The 16,919-nt window shown below is 51.4% G+C and overlaps 2 protein-coding genes across 3 annotated transcripts in view; one reads left to right on the top strand and one right to left on the bottom strand.

The window, feature by feature from the left end:
- The window catches only part of LOC146813475 (uncharacterized), a 267,150-nt gene that overhangs the window by 178,842 nt on the left and 71,389 nt on the right, over positions 1–16,919 (top strand). The gene's annotated exons all lie outside the window — the stretch shown is intronic.
- Positions 1–16,919, bottom strand: part of LOC146813476 (uncharacterized) — a 57,908-nt gene that overhangs the window by 13,197 nt on the left and 27,792 nt on the right. For both annotated transcript variants that reach the window (XM_085620275.1, XM_085620276.1), the window contains exon 3: positions 1,573–1,701. In XM_085620275.1, the coding sequence (XP_085476401.1) occupies positions 1,573–1,701 (129 nt within the window). The remainder of the gene's footprint in view (positions 1–1,572; positions 1,702–16,919) is intronic.

Genomic DNA, 16,919 nt, shown 5'->3' with positions numbered 1-16,919 from the left:
TGAGGCTCTTTCGACTGGCCGACGGGCTCCTTGAGCCCATCAAAACCGAGTCAGATTTACCGGCCAGTTTACACTCCGACCACCGACATTGTAATTCGGCGGTCGGAATGTAAACCTACCATGTAGGTCAGTAGGCCTCCTACGAGCGGTCGGAGGCTTACCAAAGTTAGGCCCTAAATATAAATTCTTTAAAATTAATTAAATTCCCATTCTTTACCCCTATAAACCCCACAACCAGCACCTAAAATTAAACTTAAAAAACAACTTATTACACAATTAAAATAATTGTTAATTAAATAATTAATAGTATTTAACAACTAATTATTAATTAATTTAAACACATTTCTCCCCACACTTTACCCCTATGAACCCCACAACACACACCTAAGAAAATGTAAGCAATTAACATAATTAATTATCAATTAACTAATATTAACAACCAATTATTAATTAATTAAAAGTAAATTACTTCCCACCCTTTACTGCTATAAACCCCACAATCTGCGCCTAAAAGAAATTACACGATTAACATAATTATCAATTAATTAATATTAACAACTAATTATTAATTAAAAATAAATTACTTCTCACCCTTTACCCCGATAAACCGGACAACCTGCACATAAACAAAATTATTCACACAATTAACATAATTATCAATTAATCAATATTAATTAACAATTAATTATTAATCAATTACGAATAAATTACTTCCCACCCTATACCCCATAAGCCCCACAACCCACACCTAAAAAAAACTTCATTACACAATTAACATAATTATCAATTAATTTATATTAATTAACTAATTAATTAAAATAAATTACTCCCCTCCCTTTACCCCTATAAACCCCACAACCTGCACATAAAATTTACACTAAAAAAATGAATAGCACAATTAACATAATTAAATATCAATTAAATATCAATTAAATAAATAATATTCAATAAAAAAATAATCATTCATGTATTATAATTAAATTACTTCCCACCATATACCCTGCAAAACCACAGCTACGGCACTAAAAATCACAAAAATGTATTGCATTAAATTTAATAACTACTAAAAATTTTACAAATATATTTAAAAACATAAAAATGTACATCATATACATGTAAAATATATACTAAAATACATACCAATAATTAAAAAAACGGTATTTTAAACAACTATTTTAAAAAATATATATATTAATGACTTTGATGTTTTACAAATCGCTATTACTTACTTTAAAATCAATATTCTTGACAATATTTTTGCTGACGACATTTCCATATCACGATATTTTGGTATGGCAATATTTTTACTTCGATATTTTGTCTGAATACAGTGTACTAGATCTCCCAGCATTGAAAATGACGAAGGCTGTTTAAAGGCCTGACTTAGGTTTTTCCGATGCCTCAATGCTAAGTCTCTCACCCAATCTCACTAGAGTGCTTTGTACTGATATTTGGGTTTTCTGTGTCTCATTATGTCTATATAAGTCTTTGGGTTGGCGTACACACATCTTTGTGCCAGGGTATGAGTATGCGCTAGCCCTGTGTAGATAGTAGGTCTTACTGTGTGATCACCTTTGATGCACTTCCTGCGTGGGGAAACAGATGTTCTGTGTCTTTTCTCAATGTCCTGGTTGAGAGTGAAGCACACATGTTCGTTTTCTTTAGCCTTTAATGTATAGACTGTGGTGGCAATAAGAGGACCTATAAATAAAAAGAAAACAGAGGTTTACCTTCTCTTTCAGTGATCCTTGTGGCACATGCTGGGTGTCAACTTGGAAAGCCACCACAATTCATTCAAGTGGTAGATACACCAGGAGTAGCAATGTGAAGACAAGAAAGGGATACACATTAAAGTTGTGGGCAGCATTCCAGAATGAGATAAATGTATGGGGAACAATTCACAAATACATTTGAATATTACTCCAGCAGGTTTCCAACTTTCTTGGGTACAAATATCAGAAATGGTGGAATTCAAAAAACATTTCCCAGGTCACACTAGAAAACATGTCAGTTTCATGTGTCCAAGCATAGTCCTAGAAACAATTTGAGGACTATTCAGAGGTCTATCTACTCTTGGCAGGATTCTACAAGAAATACTGCACGATGTTTTTATCTCCTTGATATCCAGCACAATTTCTGGACTACAACATCTGTCTAGTAAGGCCACAGTTGTTCCAGTCAATCTCATTGGCCTTTCCGCTTCCAATCAGATTTTCTTAAATGCAGGACTATTTCTGATTGGACCCAGAGCAATAAATCCGACTGCCTAAATCACCCTGTGTCTTCGGGGTGTATCTGTTAAACTGACTTATTGCTGTCTGAGGCCAATTAGAGTGAATCTTACTTCATACAAATCCAATTAGATTGGCTGAATACTCTGTCTGAAAAAGATTACCGATGCTGTGTTAGATAAATTAAGCAATGCGTATTAGGGATATTCTCTGCATGGAAAAATTATAAAAAAGAAAATAAGAATGTTAGCTCTGGGGGCAGAGTCCCCCAATGCCCCTGAGGTGGCCATTGGAAGAAGGACTTGATGGAATAGGCACTAACGGGTGAACAGCATATGAAGGAATGACGACAAAGCAATGGAAGTATGGTCGATTTGTGGAAGCTCTGTAGTTAGTGAATAGTCACAAGTTTTCAAGTCATGTTTTCAATATTCTTAATGCAAAATAAATAGAAATAATTAAACCAAAAAATGATTGGTTGGAAGTCTGCAAACTTTTTGGGCTGGCAGTGAGGGCCAGGAATATCATACGCAGCCATACAGTGTTGAAAAAAAATGTATTCCTGGTAAAATCAGTCTTTCACCACTACCACACATATCACAATAGCTTCAACTACATCACAATGGCTACTTGACCTATACACATATTCAAGCAAGTATCGTTAGGACTGAGGGAAAGATGGAACTCATAATTCTTTATGAAAGGTCCAGTATAGAATATCAAAACATATGCTGAGAATCCAGAAGCGAAAGACAGACATTGCCTGAGAAACATGTTCTGGAGTCCTAGAGTGAGTGATCTTGGATGTTGCAGGGACACATATTGGAATGTCAGTCAGAAGGGAGCGCTTAGGTTGACATGCCCAGACACCGAATGCCCTCAGTTAAGTTGAAGTTGGTTGTAGCCTAAAAGGACATTGCACCGAAATGGGGTAGCCCTGATCCACCAGACGTCAAATTCTGGTGAAAGAACAGGACTGGTGTGTGGTGTCACAGAGGGTGCGTCACAAGAGCGGGTGGGGGTGTCTGCAGATAATGAGGAAGACTTGGTCAATGGATTGACCACTTTGGCTTTTGAAGGGTCTTAGGAATCACACAGGCTCACTGGCCTTCGTTTACAGTTCTCATGGTTACGGAGGGATGAAGGAACTACAGCAGTGTATTTCTGGGCAAGTGCTAAACTCACTTTCTGAATGACATTTTGAATACTATGGTGCCAATTACGATCCGGCAAAAAAATACCCCGTACGACTCGTATCCGGTCTTTTTACCGTACGAATCGTACAAGTGCCGTACAAACTGGCAATCACGATTCGCATGGTAAAAAGTCCATACGAACCGCAGTCGGAATATTTCCCCACACGTCCTCGGGTCGGAAAATGTGTCCGACACGTCCTCGGACGATTTACCGTACAAATGTGAAAAGTCAAGTCCGACCGAGGAATCACGATCCAACCCGTGCGTCCGATCTCACAACCGTATGGTAAAAACACCGTCCGCACCGAACTGCCATTGCAACCATGGAGACATGTCCCCGCATACGCGCCCAACACTCCCCCCAGCACCCATACGTTCGAGTCGCACTCCCCGTTAATGTACACACCCCCCCCTGTATGTACACCCATGTACGTGTCGAACCCCCACCCGTGCATGTACACCCCAGTACGTTTGCGTCGTACCCCCACCCGTGTACGTGTCGTACCCCCGTGTATGTACACCCCAGTACGTTCGCGTCGTACCCCCACCCCTGTACGTGTCCTACCCCCGTGCATGTACACCCCTGTACGTCCGAGTCGTACCCCCACCCCTGTACGTGTCCTACCCCCGTGCATGTACACCCCTGTACGTCCGAGTCGTACCCCCACCCCTGTACGTGTCGTACCCCCGTGTATGTACACCCCAGTACGTTCGAGTCGTACCCCCACCCCTGTACGTGTCGTACCACCGTGCATGTACACCCCAGTACGTTCGCGTCGTACCCCCACCCGTGTACGTGTCGTACCCCCGTGTATGTACACCCCAGTACGTTCGAGTCGTACCCCCACCCCTGTACGTGTCGTACCCCCATGTATGTATACCCCAGTACGTTCGAGTCGTACCCCCACCCCTGTACGTGTCCTACCCCCGTGCATGTACACCCCTGTACGTCCGAGTCGTACCCCCACCCCTGTACGTGTCGTACCACCGTGCATGTACACCCCAGTACGTTCGCGTCGTACCCCCACCCGTGTACGTGTCCTACCCCCCTGTATGTACACCCGTGTACGTCAGAGTCGCACCCCCACCACAACCTCCTAAGTACGGAGCGCACCCCAGGCCCCAACATCACAACCGCATGTACGAGTCGTACCAAGCCACACACAAGGACAGCACTGTACAACAAAATGGCCCATGTACACCCCGTACACACGCTAAAAACGCACGTACACAACCAGGACTAAACAAAACAACACAAGAATACACTATTCGAATGGCACAAAGCCACTAAACATGGCCAACAAACACTAAAAAAACACATTCACTGACCTGCAACTGCCAAAAACAAACAGAGGCCCAAAACACCACCACTCCTTATAACACACCCACCCAAACTTCAAACACAGCCACACCCACCAATGGACCAATAAAAAGGGCCCACACACACAAACCATGAGCCTTTGCAACAGACTCACTGCTGCCAGACACCACAGAACCATACTACAAGCTTCACCACACCTTACACTTGCACACCTTCACACAACCACCTTCACAAACACCCCCTCATCACATTCACACACACACACCTGCACAACCACACCCACACACCCACAACCATCCACACACCCCCGCCACCATCCACACCCACACACCTCACCATGCCCACTAACAAGAATCCAAAGTTCAGTAACCGAGAGTTGGAGGTCCTTGTTGATGAAATCCTCAGAGTCGAGCCACAGCTCTTTGGAACATTGGTCAGACAGACCAGCATGGCAGCAAAAACAGCCATGTGGCAGACCATCGTCGATGCTGTGAATGCTGTTGCGGACACCAGAAGGACCAGGCAGGAATGCCAAGCCAGGTGGTACGATCTGCGGAGGAGGGTCCGAGCCAAGATGCTGGAGGAACACAACCAGGCCAACGCCACTGGAGGAGGGCCCTCCCGCAGACCCGTACACTACCAGCCCTGGGAGGAGAGGGTGATGGCCATACAGCCGGTGGAGGCAGTCGAAGGATTAGGAGGACTCCGAGACCCGGGTGAGTACACAAACAACGCACCTCACATGGGGGGAACGTCATCCACAACCAAAATCACTAACAGGCACGCAACCACCCCAAGCTATCGCATGACTCAACCACACTCCATGAACACGCACATGCCACTGCCGCCACCATGCCCCATGCACCCAGCTGGACAATGTCAAGTCACAGGCCACAGAAGACACCAACACATGACACGGTAACCCGGATGGCGGGAGGGTGGGCCCCAAAATTCACATAGTGCAACTCAGAAGCAGACAACAATGCCCTCTGCCCATATGGCCTAGGTCACAGCCATACAAACACTGTGTCCCCACACAGGAAAGACTCGCCAGCAAATGGCGGGCGCCTTGCATCAACACATGGGGGTGAAGGCACTGTTTTGCACATGACAGCAGCTAATGAACAGCCAACATTGTGAAAGAGTGGCAGCACACACCACCACAGCAGCAGCGCAGAGACACACACTACACCCAATGGGTGCCTGGAGATCAGAAACAAACTCACATCAACAAGCCAAGGGCCATTCAAAGATCTGCTAACAGTGTGTGCCCAGGAAGCTGGGCTGAGGTGACAGAGGGTGACACACAGAGGGAGGGAGAGGGGGATAGAGAGGGAGGGAGAGGGGGACAGAGAGGGAGGGAGACACAGGGACACGGACAGAGGGAGGAGGCTGACACACGGAGGGAGGGAGAGGGGGACAGAGAGGGAGGGAGACACAGGGACACGGACAGAGGGAGGAGGCTGACACACGGAGGGAGGGAGAGGGGGACAGAGAGGGAGGGAGACACAGGGAGAGCAAATCAGCCGTGTGGTGTGTGGGAATGTCTGCTCGTCAGCAGGTAGACTGCGTGCATGTAGCCAAGGGTGGCCAGTGCCATAACCCCCCTCTTCTCCATGGCCAAACACAGGGCCATCTCACAACCTGTTCACGAGCACAACGACAGCTACCTGCATTATATAAGTGTGTGGATCCACTCCATGTGCACATGTACAGTGCTACACGGAAGGCGCCAATGCATGGCTCACCACACCTGCCCACTCCACTGCTGACTGCAGTCACACTTGACGCAGCAAGTAAGACTGTGCCTCACATAGTTAAAGGGGCCAAAGTGCTGCACAAGGGACACACCCATGCACAAGTGCACTGTGAGTGGAATGCAAGACAGATCCTAATTCCAAGAGGAAATGTGCCAACGTTGAAACTGATGAAACATGGATGTTGCATGGACCAAAATTAACATTGTCTCTCTCACACACAGGTCAACGTCGTGGTTCACCCCCCAACACTGGGGGGGAAGACTCACAGGACCCGGATCTGCGGGAGGCCGATCCCACCGGCAGCGACGACTCTCACCACTCTGTGGACGACCCCGACCAACCTGGCCCCTCTGGTGTCCAACCACCTGCAGCACCTGCGTCAGGTACAACGGGGCCAACCACCACCCCCACTCCTGCCACATCCCAGGAGACACCCAGGATCCCTGCCCCACACCCACAAAGCAGCCAGGCTGGCCAGGAGGGACACTGTGTCCCGGGCACCCAGGAGGAGGCAGGCGACAACGCAAATGCCACCCCTCAGGGGTCCCGGAGACCCGATGTGCCCACAAGGGCAGGCCAGGTGCAAGTGGGCAGGGGTGGTGGGAGTGGAGGACGGCGGAGGCGCCAGCCTGACCAGTTGGCTGCGGAACCGGTGTATTCCCATGTCCGAAACATCCTGGACACATACCGGCAGGACACCACGGGCCTGGCCCAGGTTGTGTCCGTCCTCGAGGGGATCAAGACCCAGCAGGCCCAGCAACATGCGGAGCTACATGCCTGTCTGCTGCAACACCAACGGAGGATGGAGGACGGACAGGCTGACCTCGTGACGGCGTACACGGGAATTCACGATACACTCCGTCGGATGGCCGACAACATGGCCGACCCTCCCTGTGCCAGAAGGCGGAGAACATCACCACCCACAGGGAGGGATCAGGAGGAGGAGGAAACATCCGATGGAGCATCCCAGACGTCGTCACGGCCTGCTTCTGAGGGTCCCCGCAGGAGGGCGGGTCGTCCACGGAAAAGACCGTGAGGGTCGGCGCAACATCACCATCTCCCAGGACACCTGGCCTGGCACCTGGCCCACTGGAGCAACAGCATCACAGCATCAAGAGACATTCTCTGCCACATGGCCTTGCTGGTCACTGTCTGACCAATGTAGACAAAGACTGTGGCATGGACTCTGAGGACTTCCAATGGCAAGGACACCAACTCCCCTACTGAACTCCCGGAAAGCCCCTCACGTCATACCCCTCCCCCCCCCCCAAAATAAAAATTCACACCATGAAGAGAAGATGCCTGCTGGTTGCATTATTACCTTACATGTGTCTTGTAAAGTCTAAACATGCCAGAGTTCTCTTTTGACTTCAACCATCCACACCCTGGGGCCTGAGTCTGGCACAGGACACACGGGCCACAGTGTATTAGGCAAGACAGACATGGAGCACCACACACACCCGTGATGGGCCCAACCAGCTGAGGGGGTGGCCGAACAACCGTGCTGACAGACACATTGAGTACAGCAACAGTCATGCGCAGAGGTCAGGGATCCAGTCCAGTGTCCTGGGGGGGCACCCAGGTATGTGTAGACAGGTGGCAGAACCATGTCCTGCAAGCTTGAGTCCGGTGGATGCAGAGAATGGGGGCCTGGCCAACGTTGGATGCATGGGGATGGCACATGTCACTATACCCACACAGTCATGGACATCATGCATAATACACAGTCTCAGCCCACACACACAGCTTGCATCTTGCTACTCAACACATAGACACATAGCCTCTATCAGGGGAAACCATGCCAAACATGCTGGATGCACCGTGGCAACACACCAGCATGGACTGAGAAGAGGCACCTTGGAGGCATAGGGACACCTTTATTAGTCATGTTTTCGGGATTGCAGAGGCAACTTGAAGTACACATGAACACTTCATGTGGAGTAACATGTGGGTCCAACACTGGCACCCCCCTTCTGCAGCACAAATGCGTGATAGCCATGGAACTGGCACACAATTGTCGGCCAACAGCTAAACACCCACAGCTGCTCACGGAGATCCTGCCATACACCATAGATCCGCTGATGTAGAAGTCCCACACCATGTCAAGCCAATGCAAACCGTATGTGACCGAGGGCAGTGTTACACACATTGATGCCATCATCACAATCCACTATCCCATCACTGATGACTGTCAACAAGTCTGACCATCTATTCAGGTGTACCCAGCTGCATGTTATGTGTACCATGGTGATGCTACATGTCTGCAGAGGAACCAAACATCGACAGGGGCAGTGTGCATACATCGTGAACAACTGCCACACCCAATACACCCCTGATGCATCCCTTACCCTATGGAGACTTCCAAACGTGTCCGTGCCTGTAACGCTGAGTCAGCACACGATGACGTGTCCATGAGGAATAGCAGTGCCACAACAATGCAAGCAGCAGACGGCATGCGCAAGTACCTGGGGAAGAGAGACACACAAGAAGTCAGCCACAAAAAGCACAGCCACTTGCATGTGCATTTACTCGACACATGTATGGATGACAACATGCTAGGTCACAATTATGACTGGGGAAATACAACCATCACTGGCACCATCACTCCAGTGACACACCCACACACACCTCTGACTCACGTGCCATACATGCAGGTGGAGACACACATCACAACACATGCCACACGGGGACCAATGCGTGCACACTCAGACACTGGTACTCACCACTAAGCAAAGAAGTCGCGTATGAGCCGAGTCCGGATGTCCTCTTGCGGCTCCACATCCTCCACATCACTAGCCCCATTGCCAAGCCCTTCGTCCTCCACGGGTGGATGGTCCTCGTCATGTTGATCCAGGATGAGTGGCACAGCTTTCTCAACTGCCATGTTGTGCAGCATGCAGCAGACCATGAAGATTTTGCAGACCTTCGCAGGGGCATATGGGAGTGCGCCGCCGGTCTTGTGGAGGCACCGAAATCGGCTCTTCAGCAGGCTAAACGTCCTCTCTATCACTCGCCTTGTCCGGCCATGGGCGGTGTTGTAGCGGAGCTGGGCCGGCGTGATGGGGTTGCGGAGAGGTGTGAGCAGCCATGGCATGTTGGGATAGCCAGCGTCCCCTACATGGGAAGCACATGGACATCGTTAGAAGTGGTGAAGCGGTCGTGCTGGTAGGCTATGCAAAATACAGGACAGACAGACTGTACCCACCAACAACACATGCTCGTTCGTTGCGCAGCTGCATCATCATTTCAGGCATCCTGCTACGCCTCATGATGTAGGCATCGTGTGCTGATCCTGGAAAACGAGCACAGACATGTGAAATCACCATGTTGGACAGACACACCACAAGGGCATTGATGGAGTGGTAGTGCTTCCGATTGCGGTACGCTACCTCCCGTGCGTGTGGTGGTACCAAAGCTACATGTGTCCCATCTATGGACCCAATGACATGGGGCATCCCTCCCAGGGCATAGAATCCACGCTTGACCCCAGTCATCTGTTCAGGGGTTGGGAACTTGATGAAGTCATCCAGGTGAATCAACATGGCCTCTAAGAAATCATGCAGCACATGGCAGAACATGCTCTGGGACATGCCACCAACATGAGCTATGGTATTTTGAAAGGTACCCATGGCTAGAAAATGTAGGGCTGCCATTACCTTCAGCTTGGGTGTCAGTGCCGTAGGATACCTGTGCAGCGGTTGCAGGTGTGGTGCCAGTCTCACCGTCAACTCCAGAATCAACCGTCGTGGGAAGCGGTAGCACCGGATCCGATCATTCTCCCGCATGGCAGCCAAGTCCGGCATTGCTCGGGGAAGAGGCGGCGCTCTGCAGTAATTTGGAAGTGACAAGGAAGAGTGAGTGCACCACAACAACAAATCATTTGTACTGAGCACATGTTATTATGTCTATACACATATGCTACATACAGAGTGAGGTATGTGCCACATGCCCTGGACACGTATGCCTGCCAGGTGACACTCCTACCAAGACCCAGCTACACACGGAGATTGAGAACCTCCCCATGCCATGCCATGGGATTAGCTGTGTCCCAGTGCAAGTGAACAGCCAGACGCAAGACAGGAGTGACATACACCCACACATCAGCAGAAGTAGGAGGCCGATTGCAGAGACTGGTAGCGGAACACTAGAGCCACAGGTCACATGACATTACACTAGGACAGCCCACACACCTTGCCATGAAGGTGCACATGTCATGACTCAACACACATTCATTGAGAGGATGCAGACAAGTCCTTGTCACGCTACTCCGTGTCCCATGCATACATGCGCACCTCACATCCGAAACCACATGTGGCATGGTGTGCGGAACAGTGTGCAATGTCAATCTACACACAGACACATGTTGGTTGCTGCAACAGCTGCAGCTTTTGAGGGTGCTCCAACATCAACCAAATGGGAAGCCCCCACACATACATGACATAGTCACATCGTGCACCGTGGGTAGTGACAAGTCAGGTGTGGTAACCCCTGTAACGGGCATCAGGGGACACTTCCGTGTGTTGGTGTCCGTGCCATGCCAGTGTCGGTCATCCCAAGTGTGCAGTACGACATGCACACATGTCCAAGGAGTCAAGGGCATGCCTGGCACACATTGCACCGTCACACATTACATCTGTACACATCTCATCATACATCTGGTGCCTTCTCGACTCAGGAGTAATGTGCCACATCACAGCCTGTCACACCTGTGCCCCACACATGTAGTAATGCACAGACAATGCCTTGATGTCCATTCATGGACAAGTATGTCCATCCATGGACAAGTATGTCCGCCCTATTCCTTCCTGTGTGCTGCCTGTCACCACTGTGATGTGTGAAAACCGCCGTACTGCTGCTAAGAGGGCCTGTGTACGTTCCCATATCACTATGGGAGTGCTGCCGTATGTGTATCCATCGTGATGGCGAGTGTACAGGCATGTGTACGGTCCGTACCACTACGAGTACGCATACGCAAGAACACCCATAGTGGTACGGGCCGTACACACGCCTGTACTCTCCCTATCACTATGGGTGTCCTCGCGTATGCGTACACGTAGTGATAGTGAGCGTACAGGCGTGTGTACGGCCCGTACAACTACGAGTACGCATACGCAAGAACACCCATAGTGGTACGGGCCGTACACACGCCTGTACTCTCCCTATCACTATGGGTGTCCTCGCGTATGCGTACACGTAGTTGTACGGGCCGTACACACGCCTGTACTCTCCCTATCACTATGGGTGTCCTCGTGTATGCGTACACGTAGTTGTACGGGCCGTACACACGCCTGTACTCTCCCTCTCACTATGGGTGTCCTCGCGGAAGCGTACACGTAGTGATAGTGAGCGTACAGGCGTGTGTATGGCCCGTACCACTACGAGTACGCATACGCGAGGACACCCATAGTGATAGGGAGAGTACAGGCGTGTGTACGGCCCGTACAACTACGTGTACGGATACGCGAGGACACCCATAGTGATAGTGAACGTAGGCACGCGTGTATGGGCCATTGCTATGCATTTGGGGTGCCCTAGGGCCCCGGAACGCACCGTACCTATGTGTGAAGCTCCAAATTACATAGGGGACACATGAGGGACAAGTATTAAGGCCTACATGCATGCTGGTTGTCATGGAGACCAAGTTCAAATTTTGATTTTGTTCAGGAAGGTGCACAGCAGAAGTCAGTTGGAATGAATCTACTTTGTTGCAATGTGTTTGTGGGGCTGACATCATGCAGGAGAAAAAAACAGATAGAGAACCCACAGACTGCTAGGTTTGAAGGGATTGGAGGAAACATAGGATGCATATGTGAGTGACCAATCACTCTGTACTCCTGTGCATGAGATGGGCCAGCAAGGCAGATATAAGGCAGCCAGGTCCCATGAGGGAGCACTTGACTGCACATCTCTGTATTCCACAACCCAGCTGCTGCTACTGATTCCCTGGAACCATGTCAAGGGCTGTGGAGAGGTCACAGCCATTCACCCTGGAGGAGAACATGGCTTTGGTGGATGTGATCCTCCCACGGTACCCCATGCTGTATGGGCGACCAGGTTATCAGGTGAGTTCAGTGTCCACTGGCACAGACTGTGTCCCTTTTTTGTGACTGTGACTTCTGCCATTGTGTCCAGGTGTGACACACATGCTATGTACTGTAGGGGGGGTCCCAGGGGGGGGAATGCCTGATGTCTCCCAGCAGTGCCCAGAGACAGGAGGGGTGGGTGCCTATCACTCCCAGCAGTGCCCTGAGACAGGAGGGGTGGGGGCCTATCACTCCCAGCAGTGCCCTGAGACAGGAGGGGTGTGTGCAGAGTCCTCCCAGCAGTGCCCTGAGACAGGAGGGGTGGGTGCCTATCACTCCCAGCAGTGCCCAGAGACAGGAGGGGTGGGGGCCTATCACTCCCAGCAGTGCCCTGAGACAGGAGGGGTGGGTGCAGAGTCCTCCCAGCAGTGCCCAGAGACAGGAGGGGTGGGTGCCTATCACTCCCAGCAGTGCCCTGAGACAGGAGGGGTGGGGGCCTATCACTCCCAGCAGTGCCCTGAGACAGGAGGGGTGTGTGCAGAGTCCTCCCAGCAGTGCCCTGAGACAGGAGGGGTGGGTGCCTATCACTCCCAGCAGTGCCCAGAGACAGGAGGGGTGGGGGCCTATCACTCCCAGCAGTGCCCTGAGACAGGAGGGGTGGGTGCAGAGTCCTCCCAGCAGTGCCCAGAGACAGGAGGGGTGGGTGCAGAGTCCTCCCAGCAGTGCCCTGAGACAGGAGGGGTGGGTGCCTAACACTCCCAGCAGTGCCCAGAGACAGGAGGGGTGGGTGCCTAACACTCCCAGCAGTGCCCAGACACAGGAGGGGTGGGGGCCTATCACTCCCAGCAGTGCCCTGAGACAGGAGGGGTGGGTGCAGAGTCCTCCCAGCAGTGCCCTGAGACAGGAGGGGTGGGTGCCTAACACTCCCAGCAGTGCCCAGAGACAGGAGGGGTGGGTGTGATGCACAGTGTGAGCCTGGATCATTGCTTGTGTAGTTGCCCTCATTCCACCTGTGTCCTTTAAATGGCACGTACTGCTTTTGGCCTTCCCCCAGAAGATCATGTCCCTATGACAAAGGTGCAATGCGTTGGATGCATACTATGCCTTGTTGGAAACAGCAAATGTGTTATAATCTGTGTCCCTGTGACATGTGCCAGGTGTATTGAGGTAGTGTCACTTGTCCATCCTCACAGGTAGACGCCTCTGCCAAGGAGAAGATATGGCTGGACGGCGTCAGCGCCGTGAGGAGTGCGGATGGTCGGAAGCGGCGCCTGCCCCAGGTGAGGAAACGCTGGCAGGATATCCGGTGCTGGACGCGGAGGATCGCACGGGTCCTGCTGGGGGACTCACCTGAGAGCCATAAGAACCGCGGGCGCCGTCGTCTCTCCCACATCCAGAAACGTGTGCTGGCGGTGGTCTTTCCTGACTTGGACAGGCGCCTACAGGAGATGCAGCAGCCGGAAGGGGGTAGGTACATGTGTGTGTTTGTTGTGTTTCACCAGCATTTGTAAGTGCACTGTTCCATGGATACACTTCCAGGGTTTATGGTGCTGTGCAGATCCTGTTACCCACAGTGTTGCAGGCCTCTCCTGCCTCCCTTCCCCACCTTGCAATGTGTTCACTGGTCTCTGTGTAGTCACTCCATCACAAAGTTATGTAGCCTGACACATTCTCCAAGTGTACAATGCCTGCAGCATCATGTGTGGGGGTGGTGTGTAACAGGTTTAGTGACCTTGCCTGTGCCCTGTCCAGTTCTGGACTTGTGGGTTCCATGTAAGTTGGCACTAATGCTGATTGCAGACATGGTAGTTAATCTCTTGAGTGCGAGGCCTTCCAGCAGGCATGTCCCATGTGGTGGCCTGTGACATGATGTGCATGAGTGTGCGTTACGCATAGTGCAGGGATGTTAGCGTGTGTTGCAGTCATTTCCATTCAGGAGCATGGAGTTGTGTGGCCACTACTGTCCCCAGGGGCATCTTTTCCTAGGTATCATGTGTGTAATCCGAGAATGTCGACAATCTCTGTGTCTACAGCATAGGTTGTGCTCTGTGCCATTGTCCCCTGGCACCATGTTTATTGACGTGAGATGTATTTACAAGTGTCCACTGTCCAGCCTGACCTGATTTTCCAAGTACATACTCACGGTGGCCATTGCCTGTGTGTCTTGTAGCAATCATCTGATGATGCCCATTTGTACATGATTATTTGGACAGGCGCACCTTGGGTATTTGGTGTGCAATCTTGAATTATTGCATCCCATGTGTATTTCACCCAGACTAAGAGATGTAAGTGCTTCCTGTGTCTCCACAGATTTGTCTCATGTAGGGGGTGGGTGGTGCGGCCATGGCCTACATGTCAAGACCTGTAATCTCCTTGCTCGGACTGGCCAGTGTGTGATCTTTGTCTGGACATACACTCAAGGTGCAGCGTGTCAGTCAGGGTGGGCATGTTATCAGTATTACCTATGCTGCATGTGCCTCTAGTTCCTGCCTATGGTCCCTGCTCATCCCTATTTGCTGCCACGCTGTGTGGTGCAGATGCAGTGCTGTATTGTCCCCAGGGCCTTGCTCCTCAGTCAAAATTCCATGTCATCTCATTTGCTATTGTGTCATGCTCTCCATAGTTTTTCCATGGCATGGTGGGTCACACAACTGTGTCTTGCAGGGCCTACATATGTACCTTGTTTTGTAGTTGTAACTCATCCTTTGTTTCAGGCTATGCACTGTAACCTAAGTAGATTTGACTCATGTGACATATGTATACAGGTGTATGATTAATTTCTGTCTCTTCACCCTGCCCACAGCATCGTCGGGGGACACGGAGGGAGACATGGACACAGACGGCGCGGAGGGACCGAGCACCAGTGCCAGCGGTGACATCGGGGCTGGCACTTCGAGTGGGACTGAGGCAGAGGAGAGTGAACCCGGGGAACTGTCGACTGGCACAACAGAGTATGAAGCTGACGGGTCCGAGGATGATCTCTCCGAGTGGGCGGTGGCTGCACCACCATCTGACAGCAGCCCTACATCTGGCACCGCCCCCTCCATTGGCATCAGCCGCCTCCCACGTGCTCGTGTCCCTTCCCAACGTGCCCGGTCACCACATGTCTCCTTCCTGCCAGGCACCGCACCCCCTGCCCCTGTCTCCACTGCTGCCGCCAATGCTGAGTCTGTGGACATCCAGCGGCAGTTGCAGATTGGTCAGACTGCGATCCTTAATGTCCTCCATGCCCACAGCCAGGTCCTCAACAACATGGAGGCATACTTGGAGGGCATTCATTCATCGCAGGCTGACCAACGCAACTTGCTGAGGTCCATAGACTCCACACTGACTGCAGCAGTGGGTCTCCTGCAGCGCTACGTCCCACCCCCTACCCCTGCTCCTTCCACACTTCCCACTCCCATGCCTGTCCCACATACACCCAGACGTAAGCATGCACCCACCACAACAGACACAGGCACCACACCAGCAGGGAAGGTCCGCCGCACACCTCCTGACACGCACACACAGGGTGATGTAGGCACACCCACTGGGTCGGGGGGCAAACGTGTGACACGCAGCCAGAGTGGGAGTCCGCATTCCACCCAATCCACTCCCTCCAAATCCCCTCCCCTCAGCTCTCCTGGCCACATCTCCCCCAAAGACTCCTTCATGGCCGCTCTGTCCCTGAGCCCCACAGTGACACCACCCCGCAAGCGGTCAAGGAGGTCCACGGTCAGGGTGCTTGAGTCCCCCCCCTGTCCACACCCTCCCCCAGTGGCGCTGCGACCCATCCCTCTGACCCCCCCCCCCTCCTTGGGGCCTGTGGTTCCTTCGGGTGCAGGGGAGTCCCTGGAGGACCTTGCCGAGGTGTGCAGCGCGCTCCTAGAATCCACCTTTGGCCCTGCCCCACCCCCTGTGGTGGAGTCCTCCATCCCTGCACCCACGTCGCCTACTCTTCGCCCTCCTGTCCCTGCGGTGCCTGTTCCTTCCCCCCAACATGATGCCCTGACCCCTGTGGAAGACAACGGCTTGTAACTGTGCAGGCAAGCTAGGGGACACGCATCCCACTGTGTCCCCCATCCAGCTGGGACTCCTGGACTGCCCTATGGGCTTTGTTAATATTTGACTTACTTCATACTAGTTTTTTGCTCATGCTGAATAAAGCTATTTATTTTTTGCCCTTGGAACACTCCTGCTTTGCTGGCATTGCTGTTGGTGGGGCTGCTACATGGTTGTGTGTGTTGGTCATGTGTTGGGTGTGTGGGAAATGTAGTAGTGTGCTGCTCATAGGGGGGACCCTGGGATCTGTGTGCCATCACACGGTGTTAGCTAGCTTTCTCCATTCATGTAAGCAGTTGCTGCATGTTGCAATTGTCCCAAGGTGTATTCCTTCCTCTGTGTACCCT

This window comes from Triturus cristatus, chromosome 7, assembly GCF_964204655.1.
Source record: "Triturus cristatus chromosome 7, aTriCri1.1, whole genome shotgun sequence".
NCBI lineage: Eukaryota > Metazoa > Chordata > Amphibia > Caudata > Salamandridae > Triturus > Triturus cristatus.
This window is presented reverse-complemented; position numbering and strand designations above follow the sequence as displayed.